At 51.5% G+C, this 16,806-nt stretch overlaps 3 protein-coding genes across 9 annotated transcripts; 2 read left to right on the plus strand and 1 right to left on the minus strand.

Moving 5' to 3' along the window:
- Positions 1 to 245: 245 nt before the first annotated feature.
- CMC4 (C-X9-C motif containing 4) lies at positions 246 to 8,162 on the plus strand. 6 transcript variants are annotated; one of them, XM_017819224.1, is made up of 4 exons: positions 246 to 292; positions 566 to 620; positions 5,525 to 5,592; positions 6,720 to 8,162. In XM_017819224.1, the coding sequence occupies exons 3-4, from the start codon at positions 5,535 to 5,537 to the stop codon at positions 6,887 to 6,889; spliced, it is 228 nt and encodes a 75-aa protein (XP_017674713.1). In that variant the 5' UTR covers positions 246 to 292; positions 566 to 620; positions 5,525 to 5,534; the 3' UTR covers positions 6,890 to 8,162. The 6 variants fall into 6 exon arrangements, with proteins under 6 accessions (XP_017674713.1, XP_017674715.1, XP_017674714.1 ...); XM_017819226.1 differs by lacking the exon at positions 566 to 620 and having other exon boundaries at positions 276 to 292; XM_017819225.1 differs by lacking the exon at positions 246 to 292 and having other exon boundaries at positions 566 to 639.
- On the plus strand, positions 3,710 to 5,577 carry MTCP1 (mature T-cell proliferation 1). Of its 2 annotated transcripts, none has more exons than XM_017819218.1 (4): positions 3,710 to 3,845; positions 3,952 to 4,122; positions 4,276 to 4,327; positions 5,525 to 5,577. In XM_017819218.1, exons 1-3 carry the CDS (start codon positions 3,738 to 3,740, stop codon positions 4,321 to 4,323), a joined length of 327 nt encoding a protein of 108 aa, XP_017674707.1. In that variant the 5' UTR covers positions 3,710 to 3,737; the 3' UTR covers positions 4,324 to 4,327; positions 5,525 to 5,577. The 2 variants fall into 2 exon arrangements, with proteins under 2 accessions (XP_017674707.1, XP_017674708.1); XM_017819219.1 differs by lacking the exon at positions 5,525 to 5,577 and adding an exon at positions 4,409 to 4,468.
- Positions 8,163 to 9,218: 1,056 nt separating the features above from the next.
- Positions 9,219 to 15,916, minus strand: FUNDC2 (FUN14 domain containing 2). The gene is made up of 5 exons (XM_017819217.1): positions 15,862 to 15,916; positions 15,310 to 15,460; positions 13,917 to 13,992; positions 12,666 to 12,800; positions 9,219 to 11,971 (listed from the first exon to the last, which is right to left on the minus strand). The coding sequence occupies exons 1-5, from the start codon at positions 15,878 to 15,880 to the stop codon at positions 11,894 to 11,896; spliced, it is 459 nt and encodes a 152-aa protein (XP_017674706.1). The 5' UTR covers positions 15,881 to 15,916; the 3' UTR covers positions 9,219 to 11,893.
- Positions 15,917 to 16,806: the final 890 nt, after the last annotated feature.

The raw sequence follows: 16,806 nt of genomic DNA on the forward strand, positions 1-16,806 counted from the left end.
GTGCGGCGCGGCGGAAGGGCCGTGCCGCCCACGGGAGCGGCGCCGCCGGAGTTCCGCCGCCGCCCCGCGCGGCTCCCAGAGCCCGCGGCGGGGCCCGGGGGCGGGCGGGGCCCGGGGGCGGGCGGCGAGGCCAGACCGGGGCGGGGCCTGGCCCGACCCGGCCCGGCTCAACGCGGCTGGGCTCGGCGCGGGGTCCGCCCCCCCGGGGGCGTGCGGGGAGGCGGCGGGGTGTCGGGGCGGGGGAAGGCTTAGCGCGGCGCACGCGGCGGCGGCGGTCACGGCGCGGGTGCAGGTAGGTCATGGCGGGCCCGGCCCGGCGCCCGCCGCACACCCACCCGGGGCCGCCGCACAGCCCCGCCGGCACGGCCCGGCGCGGGCAGGGGCGCGAGGGCTCTGCCGATGTGTTGCGCCACCGCCCCCGCGCCCCTCCGGCCCTCCTTGTCCGCACCGCCCCCCGCGCCCGCTCCCCGGCCCGGCCCGGCCCCTGCGCCTCTCGCCCTCCCCGTGCCTCTCCCTGGCTCCCCCCGCATTATGTCATCCTCTTTTTGTTTCCCTGTCTCTTCAGATCCCACCAAAGCTCGACCTGCCCTCGCCGCGCGGCTGGACAGCCCGGCTGGTCGGTGAGCATCCGTACCCTCAGTAGGTCGGGTGGAGCGCAGTGGGGGCAGAGGGGCTCGCCCCGGGCAGAGTAGAGTGCAGACCCCCAGCAAGAAGCTTTAGAGAGTGCCCACATCAGCAAACAGCTCACCAGATGCCTGACTTGTTGCCAGAGACGGGCTGGGTGTTTCAGGAGAGCCCAGCACCCTTGGAGCTCCCCGGGGGAGCTGTCACACCCCACCAGAAGGCCGGGCTGGGCAGCTTTGCTCTGGGAGCTGTAACTGTGTCAGCAGCACCTCTCCTTGCTGCCCAAATGGCAGCTGAACCCTTCTAACAGTCTGACCCAGTTACCTTTTGAAACAGAAGGTGATAAAGGGTGCAGTTTGTTCAGCACACTGAGCTCCAGCTCTAGGGTGGCCCAGGCAGCATCTGGAGCAATTTCTTTCACTGTTTTCATAAAAATATTTTAATGTACCCGATTTAAAAGCAAATAAATTGTCTTCACCACAAGCTGCAGTCCTCCTTCTGGCCATTTTCACATTTATCCATATATTGTGTGGCTCAGAAATCCACCCAGATCCTAGAACAGCATTAATCTTCTAAGACTGATGCTGAGATGGACAGAATACCTGCCAGCATTATTCCTCTCTGCAGGGATCAGGCTTTGAACCTGCTCAAAACAACCCTTTAGACAGCTCAGCCTTCTGCAGTTATGTTGATGGGAACATTAAAATCTCTGTCAAAGGATGATGCTGCAGTCCTGCAGATTTCAGCTGATTGGGTTTGTGTTGAGTGTGTTGGGTTTTTAACAGATTATGAAGCAAGAAACCTGAGTTTAAAACTTGTTTAAGAGATAAGTAAGCTCACTTCTCCTTCCACCCATGTCTTCCTTCAGGCTTTGTTGCTGCTTTCTGATAAAAGCTGCAGAAAGAGGAGTTGTGTGTGTGTCCAGGTGCAGTGTCTAAGTGTGTGCTCGTGGCATCTCCTGTTTCTGTGGTGCGTTTGGGTGCTGCAGACAGGCCTGTCCCACCTCAAACCCCAACTGACGGTTCTGCCTGACCCCAAGATTTTCTCTGTGGCACTAAGTGGGCCAGACTGGGCCTTTGAACTTTGAACTCAGAGCTGTGGAGTTCTGGGGAAAACTGGGACAAATCAGGTGGGGCAAAGGGCGAACCACAAATTAACCTCTGCCCATTCTGCACAGTGTCCTCTGCACGAGAGCTCGTTCTGTCCGTCCTGGGTCTGTCACCGCTGCCATCCTCATACACAGTGAACACAAACATGCATGTTGTGCTTTAGCCCCCCTGCCTGTAGTTCAGCCAGGCTGAACCAGGTTAGTATTTGGATAGGAGACCTTCCAGGAGAGTTTACTTGCGGTAGGAAGCACAGTTCACTTACTGAGTCATGTTTTTCTGTTACCGGAGTCTTGAGCCTTCTGGTCCTGGGGATGATGAGCTGTCGAAATTCCAGCAATAAAGCAAGTTCTTGAGCATTTTTGGTCATGATGGAACTTTTGGCAGCTTGCTGCAGAGTAGGAGAGTATCCTGGCCAAATTCCACCCGGGGTGATTACATTCAGCTGACTGAAAATGAGCAGTGGCAGTTGCTGTGTTTCACTGTTGGGCAGAGTGATTTCCACACAGGGGTTTAAATTTGTAAAGTGACTTCAGGTAAAGCAGAAAGGAAAAGACTTAAAGAAGTGTCCCTTTAACCCTCAGAGCTGATTCCTGAAGGCCTTGTGAGGCTTCTCATCCTGCTGTCACATTTCTTTAAATGCCAGTGGTCCAGCTGCTGGGGCATTGCTTGGAATGGCTGCCCCACGTCACAGGATGGTCTTCAGAACAGTGGTGCTTTGTAGAGTGCACATTCACATCCCCACACATCAAGCAAGGAAACAAAACAGAATGGGAGAAAAAAGAAACCATAAAAGAACATTCAAAGTTTTCTTTGTTAGGAATGAAAATACTGTGACAGTGCTGTTCAGGCTGATCCGTGGTTGGTGTTTTGTTCTCAAGAAAGCTGAGTGCTCCTTTGATTCCAAAAAGTAGAGAAACGCTGATGTGAGATATGGAAAGCAACATGGACTTGTATTTCCTGTTATATATGTAACCCAATGTATAACAATTTTTTTTTCTCTCCCTGACTTTCCCTCCTTTATTTTGTACCTAGATTTTCTTGCTCCTGTCTGAAATATGCCTTATAACCTTACAAGTTTTCAGAAGACCACTGTGTTTCACGGGGATAAAGAATATTGCATCTGCTTCATAGCAGGAGGATGTTTTATGTGTTACAGCTTAACTTTGTTCTACTTTAAACCTAGATAAAGAATGAAGACTGTACCATTTTGATTACCTCCTCTAGGGCTCAAAGAGAACCATTTCCCCTGCCCTCCATTTGCTAATGGCTCAGCTTGACCTCACTGGCACACAGATAAACGTGCTGCTAAAAAAAAATCCAGTAGCAGGAACCACCTCAATGCCCAAAGCTCCTCTGCCCCTGCTGGTGTTGGAGGCTCTCTGTGACCAGCTAAAAGCCGAATGACAAGAGTCTCCAGAGCTGCTCCTGTGAAGTTTGTGTGTGACTGGACAGTGCTGCCACCCCTGTGAGAGATGAGACCAAGACCCTGCACGGTGATGGCTCTGCGAGCTCCAGCTGCGAGAGTCGTGCACACCGAGCTCCATGCTTTGTCTCCAGAGTGATCTTCGTCCTTAAGCTCATCCCACCTCTTGTCACAAGATTTGCTTTTGGAATTTAGACCACCACTATTTCGCTCCCCCCCCCACCCCGTTTTGCACAAAGACTGTTAATAGGACTGTTAGTGGAATGAGCAAAGCCAGTATTCACAGGGTCTAACTCCGTACCAATAGCACCTTTTGCCCCAGAATGCCTTACAAATGCCACACAGCACCCGTGCCCCGGTGTACAACTTGGCCTGACATTTCTCTTGGCTTAGGCACCACCTCAGCCTCCCCAGCTGACTTTTAGGGACGTTTCAGGCCGTAGCATCTCCTCCAGCGAGCCAGGCACCAGCTGCGTGTCAGGTCCGGGAGCTCTCCCCGTGGATGTGCTCGGAGCTGACGAGGCCATGCGCGCATCCCGCGGGCTGGGGCCGTCCCGCTGAGCTCCTGCAGTGCCCGAGGGATGGCAGAAGGGGGGGAGGCCGGCGCTCCTCCCGTCCGGCTCTGGGTGCGGCGCGTGGGGGTTTACTGCGATGAGCACCGCAAAACCTGGCTCGTGGCTGCGGAAGAGGCAAGTGTGTGCTTTGAGCTTCCCGGTGGTTGTGGCATTGCTGTCTCAGGTGCCTCTGCTGCGCTGCCGGTAACTGATTGTTGCTCTGTTTGTTGCTTTCCCCCAGGAGGAAGGTATGCTGAGGGCTCGGATCCAAAGAGTTCAGGTTCCCCTGGGTGAGGCGCTGCGACCCAGCCAGCTCCCCCCATCCCGGCTGCCTCACATGTGGCAGCTGTCCCAGGGTGAGCAGTACAGGGATAGTAACTCTCGCGTTTGGGAGATAGAGCACCATCTCATGGTAAGGATGGTGGCAACAATAGACCATAGTCATGCCTGTTTGTGAAGTCGTTTGAGATCCCTGAGGGACGGCAAAGGACTGTTGTTTTGTTGAAGTCCATTAGCTCAAGCACAGTTACTGTAGACGTATTGAACTTTTCCTTGTCACTTACAGCTTGGTGGTGTTGAAGAACTGCTGCTTAAACTCGTGCCTGGGGATTAATCTGGTATGTGCAGACATTACCCCTGCTTTGTACTGTGCACTGTTTACTCCCGGTCTTTCTTTAATATGAATTTTTGTCTTTCAGGAGCAGTGGCTCTAGGAAGATGCCATTGTCTGTTTTGTACAATAAAAGATTCTCTCTCCACTGAAATGCAGCCACCTCTGAGGTGGAAGCAGTTAAACAACACACAGCAACATCACACAAGAGTTTAGGACAGGCAGTGAAGAGGAGTATTGTGACCAAGTGAAACGTCAGGGGGAGTTCTAGGTAGGCAGAATGTAATTGCCCCAAGTGGAGTTTGGCCAGGATGCTGGAAATAATGCCCCAGTGATACTGAAAAGTGCTGTGGGCTGGTGACCTGTCAGAAATTGGAAAGGCAGCAGCTCCCTGGCTCTGAGCAGAGGCTGAACTGTGGCTCAGAGGGAGCTGAACTCCCACCACCACTTCCAGTGAGAGTGGTGCTTTCCTGTTGAGGTCTCCCATTCAACTGCTCGTACCACCAGCTTTTGCTTGGCTTTGTATCTGTCACAGAGGATCACAGTTACAGGTGTCACAGCTACAGAAAGTCAAACTGAGTGTCTGTAATCCTGCTTTCTAGGGATTTGAACAAGGTGAAGCTGCCCTCCAATATGGTGGTGGGGTTTTTTGGACAGAGGGAGGGGATTTCCTGGAACAAACAAAAAAAAGCCCTCCTTGTTGACTTTATGGGGCATATACATCTAAGTTTTGTTGGTTAATTGTTTTTTTAAATGCCTTCTCCAGCTGTTGCTCCATGACTAACACTGAATCCTTGGTTGTGTAGAGCTCACAGAGAAGGCCTTCCCTTAAATATGTGGTTTAGTATAAGGTCTAGAGAAACAGAACTGTTAAAAACCAGTCAGCCAGGTTAATTTGAATCTTTCCTGGAATCTTGGTGCATCCAAGTGGAAAAGACACATTGTGACCAGAGAAAAGAAAAAGGCCTTTAAATGTAGCAACATAAAACTTCCCATATTCATTGTCCACATTATCATCATTTAGCCTGACACACAGAGTTCTTGTGTATGTTGGCTGTCATCTGCAAGCAGCAATAGATGTTTTCTGAATGGTGACCGTGGGGGAAATTGGGACCTCTTGAAAGCTTTGGCTTTAAGACACTGTCTTCCCCCCACTCCCTGAAAAGCACCTTGTTTCTACAGTAACATTTTCCTATCATTTTAGTTCTCTGAACATGTCCAAGAAGGATCCGTGCCAGAAACAAGCCTGTGAAATACAGAAATGCTTGCAAGGTACCAAGTGTCTTTTTATCTTTGGTGTCCTGATTTTTGGTGGAACTTAATTCTTTTAACTTAACCTTGTTGTCCTTTCACCCTGAGAAGAAAGGAGGCACATTAGGATCACCCGATTGCAAAGCAAACAAAATTATAATGTCTGATTTTAACAGAATTGCCTTAATTGTAACTAATGAGACCCAATTAGTACAAAACAGATAATTAGTAATAATGTCCTCAGAGTGTTTTCCATGCTGGTGGTGAGATCCCAGGTGTAGTCCTGGGACTCAGCTCTGGGCAGGGGGAGTTATAATAAAGCTCTTGTAAGAGTGGTTAGTGAGGTAGCAGTTGGATTGTGTGAGAAGACTGCAGAGCTGCTCCAGGGGGCATTTTAAGAGCAGGTCAGACAGATCCTGTCAGGAATGGGTTGGGTGTATGTGATCTGTCCTCAAGGGATGAGATGGTCTCCCTCTGGAGACCCTTAACAGCTGGTTTTTATTAGCTGAATGTTTGCAGGGGTGAGGGATGTTCTGTGACGATCTGTTTGGGGACCTGGAGCTGGGGAGAACAAGTTTTACTTGCGGAGGACAATATTTTAATAAAATGTTGGTTAGTTCTTGGAAAAGGGTTTGCCTTTTGGAATGAATAAGAGAATGAATAAGAGAAAACATTCCTCTGTGCCAAGGCAGCTGAGCCATATGGGAAAGAGTTCTTCCTAACTCACCTGGTGGAGCTCTCAGCACATTATGCTGCTGTTGCTTCTTTTAGTCTTTTAAAAGTCAGTGGTGGGGGTGGGGGGCGAGGCAGCTATGTAGTGGTTGTGGAGCTCATCCAGGACAGCGTAGGTGGCTCTGCACGTCCTGTGTTCCCAGGCAGACAGGCAGGTGGTTATTAACTCAAGCCAGACTCAGCCTGCTCACATCCCTGCAGGGCTTCTCTCCAAGAGCCTTTGGCCAGAGCTTTAGAGAGCTCAACCTAAAGAGAGAATTTTGTAGAGCAGAGAAAACGATGAAATGCCTGTAAGCAGCTCTTGCTTGTCAGAGAAACCTGCTGCCCAGCAGCTGAGGAGCTGGGCTGGGTGTGTGCCCTCTGGGAACAAAGCCTGTTCCTCTCTGCAGACTCAGTGTCTCCTTCATCTCTTCCAGCGAACAACTACCTGGAGTCCAAGTGTGAAACTGTGCTTCAGGAAATGCGGAAGTGCTGCGCCCGGTACAGCCAGGGCAGATCCGTCTGTTGTTCAGGGTTTGAGAGAGAAGAAAGGGAGAGACAGAAGTTTAAGGTGACTTCAGAAGGAATTCCCCCACCACCTCAGTAACACAATGCAGCTCCAGCGGGTGCTGGGGCATGGACTCACCTGCAGAGCTCGTCTGTGTTTTTTCAAGCCTTCTTTAGACTTTCAGGAGAGCCAGACTGCTCCCAGAACACACCGTTCGGCACACCAAAAAGTATAACAGTACCAACAGATGGCCTGGTTAACAAACTGTACCTTCTATACGAAAACATCATCTATGTTGCCTCTGCATCACACCTGTGAAAAGTCAACTCAGTGTTTTTAGAATGCTTACCTTACTCTGATCCATCCTTGCTCTTAAAATGGAGAATTGGAACCAAGTTATTCTGGCTCCTGGAGTGAGAGGTACAGGAAATGAGCTCAGAAGAGTGAATCTAAATGTGACACATGAAACAAGCCCATCTTCACACAACAAAGGTATTGCTGCCATCATGCAGTAGTTCCAGACAACGTTTGCCTGTCCAGTGGTTTAAGCTCAAGAGTGGGAATCAGGTCTGATGATTGTTCCTAAGTCTTGCATAGATCATGAGTGACTACAAGTCACTTTGCCTAAGTGCCTCCCTTTGCCACTGGGCAGACCTGTTTATTTTATATTTGAATTGCCTACACGCTGCTATTTGCATGACAAAGATGTTACAGGAACATTATTTCAGGGATTGCTACAGGGATAGGATATTTTTTTAAAAAAGCAATATTCATTTGAAAGATCTGACTGTTGATACAAAATTTATAAATTATGTCTAATTGAACACCTTTTAAGCAATATGTTACGAACCCAGTCTAGTTCAACCTGCTGAAACCCAAAGGCCTGTCACAGAGCCCTGGGCTAGATCCAAGAACTGACTTAGGCGCTGCTTACTGAACAAGCAGTTGTAGGCACTGGTTTTCCACACAGCATTCCAGACTCACCCACAATCTGGCTGTGTCTGGACCCCAGGAGAGATGGCTTTTCCAGAAGCTCTCACCCATGCAGCAGAATTTCCTGTGACCTGTAGGAAGAGCTCAGTAGACAGGTTCCTGCACCGCCCTTCAGAGCTGTCTCGCTGTCCCCTGTAGCAGGAGTCCAGGCACCTCAATATCAGGCTCCACACCCACTAGGCCCTAACTCTGTCATTAGATCTAGCCGTCAAGGACTTTGTGCTGTGAGCAAGTACAACTTACTTATGAAATACAGCTTCTATAAACAGACCACTGAGGTCTAGGCACAATAGTTGTGTGTATTGAAGCCTAGAAGAGCAAACCATCTGTATTCACTGACTCTGAAATACCATGATACAAAATAAACGACTGGAACAAATTGTGGTCTCAGCTTGGTTGGTTTGTTGGGCAGTGTGGCTGCCAGAGCCACATGTGATATCACCATGTTTAAATAGAAGCTGCGTGATGTTTTTATAACTGGGGCTTAAGATCAGAATAATTAAGGGTTAGTCTTCCCTTCCCACTGCCCTCCCCCCCCCCAAAATAATCCCTTAAGACCAAACAGGGGGGTTTAGTACCCTTGAAAAGTAGGGGGAAATTATGACAATGTTGTGAAGCAGCTCAAATGCTTACAAGTAGCTAATTTTTTTCATTTTGCCCTACCTGAGCAGGAACAGTGAAAAGAAAGTCACTAATAGAAATATATATTTAGGCTTCTGTTGCACCCATGAAGAAGAAAAAGCCTTGCCTCCATGCCCATTTCTAGTTTCGTGGAATAAACTTGCTCAGCAGAGGCTCTGAACCCAGGCTGGCAACAGAATCACCTCCTGCCCTAGAAGCATCCCACTTCTTGGGAATATAGGTGATTGGTGGCAGGACGATCAAGGAGAGGAATTTATTAAGGCAGCCCATGGTTACCCACATAGAAGAAGGAAAGCTGGCGGCCTCATTTATGTTGGAAAAGACCTTTAAGATCGAGTCCAACCCTTCCCCCAGCACTGCCAAGCCCATCACTAAACCATGTCCCTGAGCACCACATGTGCACACCTCTTAAATCCCTCCAGAGATAGTGACTCCACCCTGCTCTGTTGTGCAGCCTGTGCCAGGGCTGGACAACCCTTCCAGTGAAGAAATTTTCCCTGACATCCAATCTAAACCTCTCCTGGCACAACTTGAGGCCATTCCCTCTTGTCCTGTCACTTGTTACCTGGGAGACTGACCCCCACCTGGCTCCACCGTCCTGTCAGGGGGTCCTGGTGGCCACAATATTTCTGGCACAAGCCAGGATGCTGTTGGCCACCTTGGCCACCTGGGGACATCCCAGACTCCTGCTACTGGACTGGCTGTAGCTGCTGCCCTGAGTCAAGCACAACACACAGGGTGAGACAAAAACATGCTGGCTCCCAATAATCCAACAGACCTCGCACACAGAAGCTATTAGAGCAAAACTGTTTAATAAAATATCACTTCAACAAGCATTTACATACAATATATAAAACCACTTTAAAAGCTTAATGTGTTTGAAATCTTCTCGCACTGTAACAGATGTCAGAAGTTGTTTAAACAAGACTAGAAGGAGCAGGAGTGGGGAGGGGAGGGACACCTCATCTTGGCACCTGCAACAATGAAAATGCACCCCCACAGAGGCTGATTCAGCATCAAAGCTTTTGAGTGTGAGCCCACAGCATGAAACAGTGCCAGCCACGAGCCCAACACTGGCACAGCAGAAAGATTTGCCACATCCCGATGTCCTTGTCCACTCCCTGCCTACATTCACAGCAAACTCAACGAGAACTTGCTACTTGTTTCTCCTTCCAGCAGCAATTGAGGCGTTTTAGCTCCCCCTCTGGGCCATTTCTCTCCGTAGCAGCAAACTGGGACTCCAGAACCCCAGTATACCCTTCCCTAGGGCTGGGCAGAAATAGTGACTTATTTGAGCCTGGAAAACATTCCTAAGGTCTGTTAGTGATTTGCTTTGAGCTTTGTGGACATCAGTGCATCTCAGAAGAAGCTGTGCTATGCAGCCCACCCAGTTAAAGGGCAGCAGTGCTGTTTCCCTACAGGAACAAGGGATACCCTGCAAGACAAATGTATCCATTCATGAACATTCATTTCCGCAGGTACTACAGCAAAAAAAAAACCAAACCAAACCCCAAAAACCACCACCACCATCTGTCACTCCACTGCCAAACACCAATTTACTGGAGACCTACTGGCTGCACCACATCATCCCTGCAGTCCTGGATGGCTTTTAGGAAGGCCATGGTTAAAAGGATGTGAACCCAGATGCTCCCTCATTCTCCTTGGCCACATGTGGCAGGACAGGAGCAAAGACACAACCTGTGTCTCTTGGTTATCTGCAGCCTCTTTTCAGATTCTGAAGGAGAGAAAACCTCAGTTTAATCACTGTGTTGCTACCCTGACACTTCAATCAACAGAGCTGAAACAAAATTAACAACTGCAAGTGCTCATTCCAAAACCTCTGGTGGAAGAACCCACCCTTTCAGCTCTTCCAGCAGCTCTCAGGGGAAGATCCCATTTCCAGCCATACTGAGGGCAGCAGATCACAAATGCATCACACAGCACTGGAAATGGGGTGCAGCTGCTGAGCCAGGTGCTGCAAACCAATCACCCCTGAGTGTCACTGTTCCCAGCGTGTTTCCCATTGAAGGATGGGCTGACTTTCCCATAAAACCCCACGTTCTGGGCCAGAACTCCCACATATACCTGCTGGAGGACATCACCGTGCTGGCCTGCAAATCTCCATGCCTGCAGAATACCTCGGAGGGATTTCTGTTTGTAATTTTCTCTTGTAGAAATTCTAGTACAGTTCTGCTCTGCACACAGCTGTACTGGGCCAGGCTGTCCAAACACAGCTGAGCTCTGCACCTGACTGCCTCATCACCTGCAGGAGAAGGGCTGCAGCTGATGGAATTAAGCAAGCAGCCTTTCTTGTGGAAATGGCAAACACAAAGAAGAAAGGAACATAACCAAGGCAGAAAGTATGCAAATGAGCCACTCCCACAAGACTACAACCTGGTTTTCCCAATAGTTTTGTCATTTCAGTTGCTTGCAGAGGCCAGGGAGATGGAGTGTGTGCTCTGCAGAGACAGGTGAAGGACTCAACTCCAGATTTCACATCATCCCCCTGCTCCAGTAGAGCTGGCAACCCTAGCCCAGTACAACGTACCCCAAGCAGGGATGTATTTCCTGTCTACCACCCTGCCTCACATGGTTACACTATTGCTCTTCAATGCCAAAGTGACCAGAGAAGGTCATGGTAGACACAGAAACACCAGTCAGAGGCCCAGACAGGTTGGGCCTGCTGGAAGGAGAGACTCTCAAAGGCTGAGCAGTCAGGTGGCAAATGAGAAGGTGCTCTACAGCACAGGGAGCTTGGTGGCTTTCAGAATGTATGATGAGGAAAGGGCCTGGAGACTCAGTTTCCATCAGCAGTGCAGTGCTGCAATTCCAGTACGGGGAAATTTAACAGCAGAGAGGAAGCAGAACAGCCATCTGTGCAGTGCAATGGCAGGGGGAGGGCAGGAGAATCCTTATTCACCTGCCTTGGACACAGCTCAGGCTGTGCTCTGACACTTCTGCATTCGCCCCAGGACAGCCAACCACATTTTGGATTGCACAGACCACCTGTGTGCAGAGGGAAGCACAGGTTTTCCAGGTACCAGGGCAGGAATACTGAAAGCTAAACGGTGAACAGCTGACAGCTGTTGTACACATATACTGGCAGACAAGTGTGCATGTAAGAGTCCTGAGCGCCTGTGGAAAGCACATTTAAAAGATTTCTCTGCCACTACATGTTTATGAGATTGCAACTCATCAGAAAATTTGGGACTGGGTGTATTCGGTGGGGAAAGGAATCATAATGACACACTGGGAGTCATAAGCTTTCAGACTGATCCCAGCACACTGACAGCCCAGACTGATGAAAAATGTGGAAATCAGAAGCAGCGTTGTAAGAAATAAGGGCTGGAACCTGTGAGCAGAAGGGACTGAGTCTGTTGGCAACATCCTTTGACTTCTAAGTGAGAGATAACAGCAGTACAGGAGGGGAGGGGAGGTTGGGCATGAAAGGAGAGTCAAGTGCAGCTTCTAGGATGCCATTCCGATCAAGAATCCTCCAGTAAACCCTCCAGTCAGGATAACATTCTTCTTTAGAAATATGATCACCTAAGCAGGGCAGAGAATAGGCAACAGTGTTCAACAACAGCAGGTCACCCACCTACCCTCCCCATAAGAAGAAATCCCTCAGGCTCTTTCTGTTCTTCAAGGCAAGTGATGCCCAGAGAGACGCCACTGCTCAGGTTTGGGGAAGTATCCAAACTAATGACCTCCCCTTCCCTCTCACCAGCAGCCTCCCCAGTGCCCAGCACAGGGGACAGTCACTGCCCTGGTCCTGCTGCCACACTGTTGCTGGCACAGGCCAGGTGCCCTTGGCCTCCTTGCCCCCCTGGGCACACACTGGCTCATGTTCAGGTGCTGTGGACCAGCTCCCCCAGCTCCTTTACCCACGGGCACTTTCCAGCCACTCTGCCCCAGCCTGGAGCTGCAGGGGGTTGTTGTGACCCAAGGGCAGGACCTGACTCTTGGCCTGGCTGAACCTCATACAGCTGGCCTCAGCCAGGATTTAACTCCATTCCCCACCACCCCCTGGGCCCGGCAATCCAGCCAGTTTCTCCAGGAGAATCCTGTGGGACACAGTGTCAAAGGCTTTACTAAAGTCTAGGTACACAACACCCACAGCCTTTGCCATCTCTCCAGTTTTGCTGCCATGCAGCATCCTTGTATTTGCATAATGAAAGATCCGTAACAGCTCAGGAGTCAATCCTGTTTTCCAGCACAAGCCTTGGGAGAGTTGTCTCACCTCATCCACTCTGCTTTTCACTTCTGGAGGCATTTTATTACCACTGCTGTGAAATTTCAGCTGCTCCTTGGCTTTGTTCATGTCCCGTTGTACCAGATTCCAGTCCACTTTGATGTATCCCGTGTGGTTTGCAATCTAGAATTTTGAGGATTGGAAAGAAAGTTCCTGCACGACCGTTGCTAAACAGACCCCTCACCCACTCACGTTCCCTGACCTCCCACACACTAGTCTGGGGGGCACATCAGCTTAAAAACTGGACAGATGGCCACCCCTGGAGCTGTATAAACTCTCCTGCAACATCTGTCTCCCACAGTAGTCCCCAAACAGCAGGGCACACACTGCAGCTTAGCCTGCTTCAGCCTCTATTCTCTAACACAAAGCTGGCATCACCTCCCCCTCACAACTGCCATGGATATCGGTGGGACTCTGCAGTTCTCCTGCTGCTGTGGGTGGACACAGCTATTAATAGCCTGTTCCTCTCAAACTATTTTATCTGCTCAGGGTGATTCAGCACTGGAAGTCCCCCTGCTCAGAGCAAGCTTTTCCCTTTCAGCAGATCAGAGCCACACACAAAACCTACCTGTTTGCCTGAGGAGCAAACAGGTAAGTGCTGAACAGGGCCTAAGAGCTGCTCTGCCTGCTACAAGATGTACGAGCCAGATGCCCACATCCAAGCAGACTCCCTCAGTGCCAGGGTTATTAGAAATCAGGAGAAGTGGCTGAGGACAGAGAGAGACCTCTGTTTTCTCTCCTCTTCCCCAGTGCTTTACAGAGAGCCCCATCTGTGCTGGCCAGACTCCTGAAGTAGCCAGGTTGAAGGAAGCATGTCACAGATATGGATAAATCCTTGACATCCAGGGCTGTTCCTGCAGGGACACCATGTCCACAGGCACAGGGCTCAGTACATTAGCCAATTCTGAGCAGACAGTCCTGCAGCAGCACCATGGTTCACTGCAGCTGAGGGCTGTCTCATGCTCCACTCAGGTGCCCCTGCAGTAACAGCCCCTTGTGCCCTTGGCCTGGCCTTTGGTAGCAGATCCTCAGTGGATCCGCACCTTTTAACAATCCTGAAGTTTATGCACATTGATCCTGCTTTGCTGCTGTATCCATGTGGTCTGGGGAACATCCTTTGACATCCACAGCCACACAAAGCTCCTGGCAGAGTGGCCCCACATGTCCCAACAGGCCTAGACAGCCCTTCATCCCCACCAGCACAGTTCCTGGAAAGCCTGGACTGCTGTTCATACACACCTGAAGTAGGAAAAAGCCACCTCCCACCGCTGTTGCTGCCAGCTTTCCGACTTTCTGGAAGACGAATCCAGTACACCTGCAAATCAACCAGGATCCAGTCAGGAGAATGAGACACCAAACACACACTCCTTATCATGCTTCCCACAGGCAAGACTGCCTTTGGCAGGAGTTACCCAAGACTTGGAGACAGATGAACAGCAGAAGAAACCCATGTGCAATCAGAGAGAAGGATTTGCACCTAGCCAAAAATTGATGCTTTATAGCTTTTCACTTCCTGCTGTCACAATTCAGCCTTTTGCAGTTTGATTTTTATCTCCTTAACACCACCCTTCTCCTGGAAGAGACATGTTTCTAATCAGAAACGTGTGATTTCACCAAAATCAGCAAGTGATTTCTGGTTTTGTTTTGGGCTTTTTTTTTAACCGGTATCATCTCTGAAGGGAAATTAGGCAGCACTTGTGCTGCTCCACGACAGACCATGGGGAGCAGATCACTAGAAAAGCTTCTCTGTTGCCCAAACAACTGCTTGCTTTTCCTTTTCATTTCTTAGAAGAGGAGAATGCTGGAACAAGCAGACAGCAGTGGTCTAGAGCCATACTAGTCTCCAAAACGGGTTACATGCTCCCAACATGAAAGGCATTACCGCAGCCACCAGAACTCACCACCCCATTGCTCAATCATGCAGCAAAGGGCTGGGGTGTTGTATCACCCAAACCAGACTTCGCTTGGAACACAGTTCCCTTATCAACACTGCAAACACCACAGGCACCTGCCTTTACCCATTTTGGAATACACCTAGGGAAGGCACAAGGGAGAGGTGGCCAGCTCTCACTTCCATCAGAAAATGAAGTTAAACAGTCACCCTGGTGTCAGGTGAAGACAACGGGCATGGCAACAAGCAAAGCAGTGTGAGTATACAAAGTTTTCAACTCAAACGATGGTGTGGGAATGAAGTTGCAAATGAAGCCACACTCCATCAGCCCCAGAACTTGCTACAAGTGACATGAAACCCTGGGAATCACGACCTCAGGGAGGTTTCAATGCAGATGCCTGAAGCACCTCCAGATAAGAAGGCATCCTTGTTCCAAGAAGTTCATATCTGCTTGTCCTAAATTCAACACCACCACCCTATGCCAGAAGTTAGAAAAAAATTAAAGACTGGTGCAATTTCCCTCCTTAGGAGACAGTCTCAGTTCTTCGGCTCCAAGTTAGAGATAGCTTCTAAGACGTCCCTCAGCTCAGCAGACCATGCCAGGGGACAGCAGGCTGAGCAAGCTGGACACCTGCCTCCTCTGAATGACTGCCAGATGGCCCCCTTGCACCTGTCAGCGTGTTCCCAAGAGCCCAGCCAGTGCCTGCCTGGAGCAGCAAGGGCAACCCCAGCACATCTTACCATCCCGTGACCCCTCCGATCAGCAGCTGCGTGGCCACATTGTATTTCTCAGCGCTCGACCCCGAGCTGGGGCCGAAGATCTTGCGCCACCAGGGCCGGTTCTTGGTGTACTCTGCCAGGTCCAGCACGTTGAACGAGTCGTCCTTCGCACCTGCGGGCAGCTGGAGAGGCTCAGTGCCGGGACCACCGCGCCGCAGCCCCTGCAGCCGCCCCGGGGCACGGGACCCGCCTCCAGCCACAGCTCACGGGGCCTGGCACTGCCCCGGGCTCTGGGGACTCCCGGGTCCCTCAGCCCCCCCAGCCCCCGTGCCCGGGATCCCTCACGCCCTAAGGACGCGGCCGGTGCTGGGGGCGCTGTGCCGGGAGCCCCCCCGGGCCCTCAGGCGGGGCCAGGCCCGGCACCGGCACCGCCGCGCGGTGCTACAGGGAACGGCCCGTGCCCCCGCGCTGGGGGAGCCCGGGGACCCGCTGCCAGGGGAGAGGGGATGGAGGGACCCGCCGCCCCGCGCCATCCCCGGCTATTCCACTCCCAGCCATCCCGGCCCGTCCCACCTCCGCCCGGCACCGCCATGACGCCGCCGCGCTCCGCGCAGGCGCACGGGCACGGCCAGGGAGCGCGCGGCACCGGGAGCGCGCGGGGGCAGCCCGGCCGTGGCCGTGCGCGGGAGCGCGCCCTGGCCTCGGCTGTGCCCCCACCGGTGCCCCGGGGTGTTCCCCCCAAAGGGTGTCTCCTCTGCCGCCGCAGCAGCATCACCTGCCCCGGAGCGGCTCCGAGGGGCCCCTTGGAAAGTGAAAAAAAAAATAATTTCTAGTCGGTGAAATCATAGAATCGTAGAATCAACTGGGTTGGAAAAGACCTCCGAGGTCATCCGATCCAACCCTTGATCCAACACCGATTTCTGAGCCATTACCGCACTTGAGCTCGTGTGGAACAAAAGCCACCTACTTCCCAGCTGGGGACGCAGCTGCCCAGGGAGTAGAAGAGACAGAAAGCCTGAGACACAACAGGCAAAAAAAAAAAAAATCCTCGTGGAGAGAGTGTAACCCCACTCCTGTGAGGTTAACGGAAACCAGTGCGTGAGTGGGAGCAGGAGTGCAGGCAGCGTGGGACTGGTGGGGGAGCAGGTACTGTTCTAGGAACCAACAACACTATTCTAGGAACTAACAGCATCACTCAGCTGCACTGACGTTCCACTAGCAAACATCCCACTGACAGGCAGGTGGGGCCGTGTCAGGAATTGCGGCAATATTGCACGTATTTCCTGCACTGTCCTGATTAGGCTGGAGCAGTGTGTGCACACTCAGACCCGAGTGGTGGGGCAGCACGTCCCTGGACACACAGGTGTGATGTCCTCCACACACGCAGCCCGTGGTGCAGGACACCTTTGGTCACTCCCTGGGGCAGCATCCTCGGACTCAAGGCTTTGCCCCAGTGACAGGCTCTTGCTGGATCGTGTGGGCTCCAGCTTGGCATGCTCTGCTGAGGGGGAGCCAAGC

The sequence above is a fragment of the Lepidothrix coronata genome, unplaced genomic scaffold (genome assembly GCF_001604755.1).
Source record: "Lepidothrix coronata isolate B3197 unplaced genomic scaffold, Lepidothrix_coronata-1.0 Scaffold73, whole genome shotgun sequence".
Taxonomy (NCBI): Eukaryota; Metazoa; Chordata; class Aves; order Passeriformes; family Pipridae; genus Lepidothrix; species Lepidothrix coronata.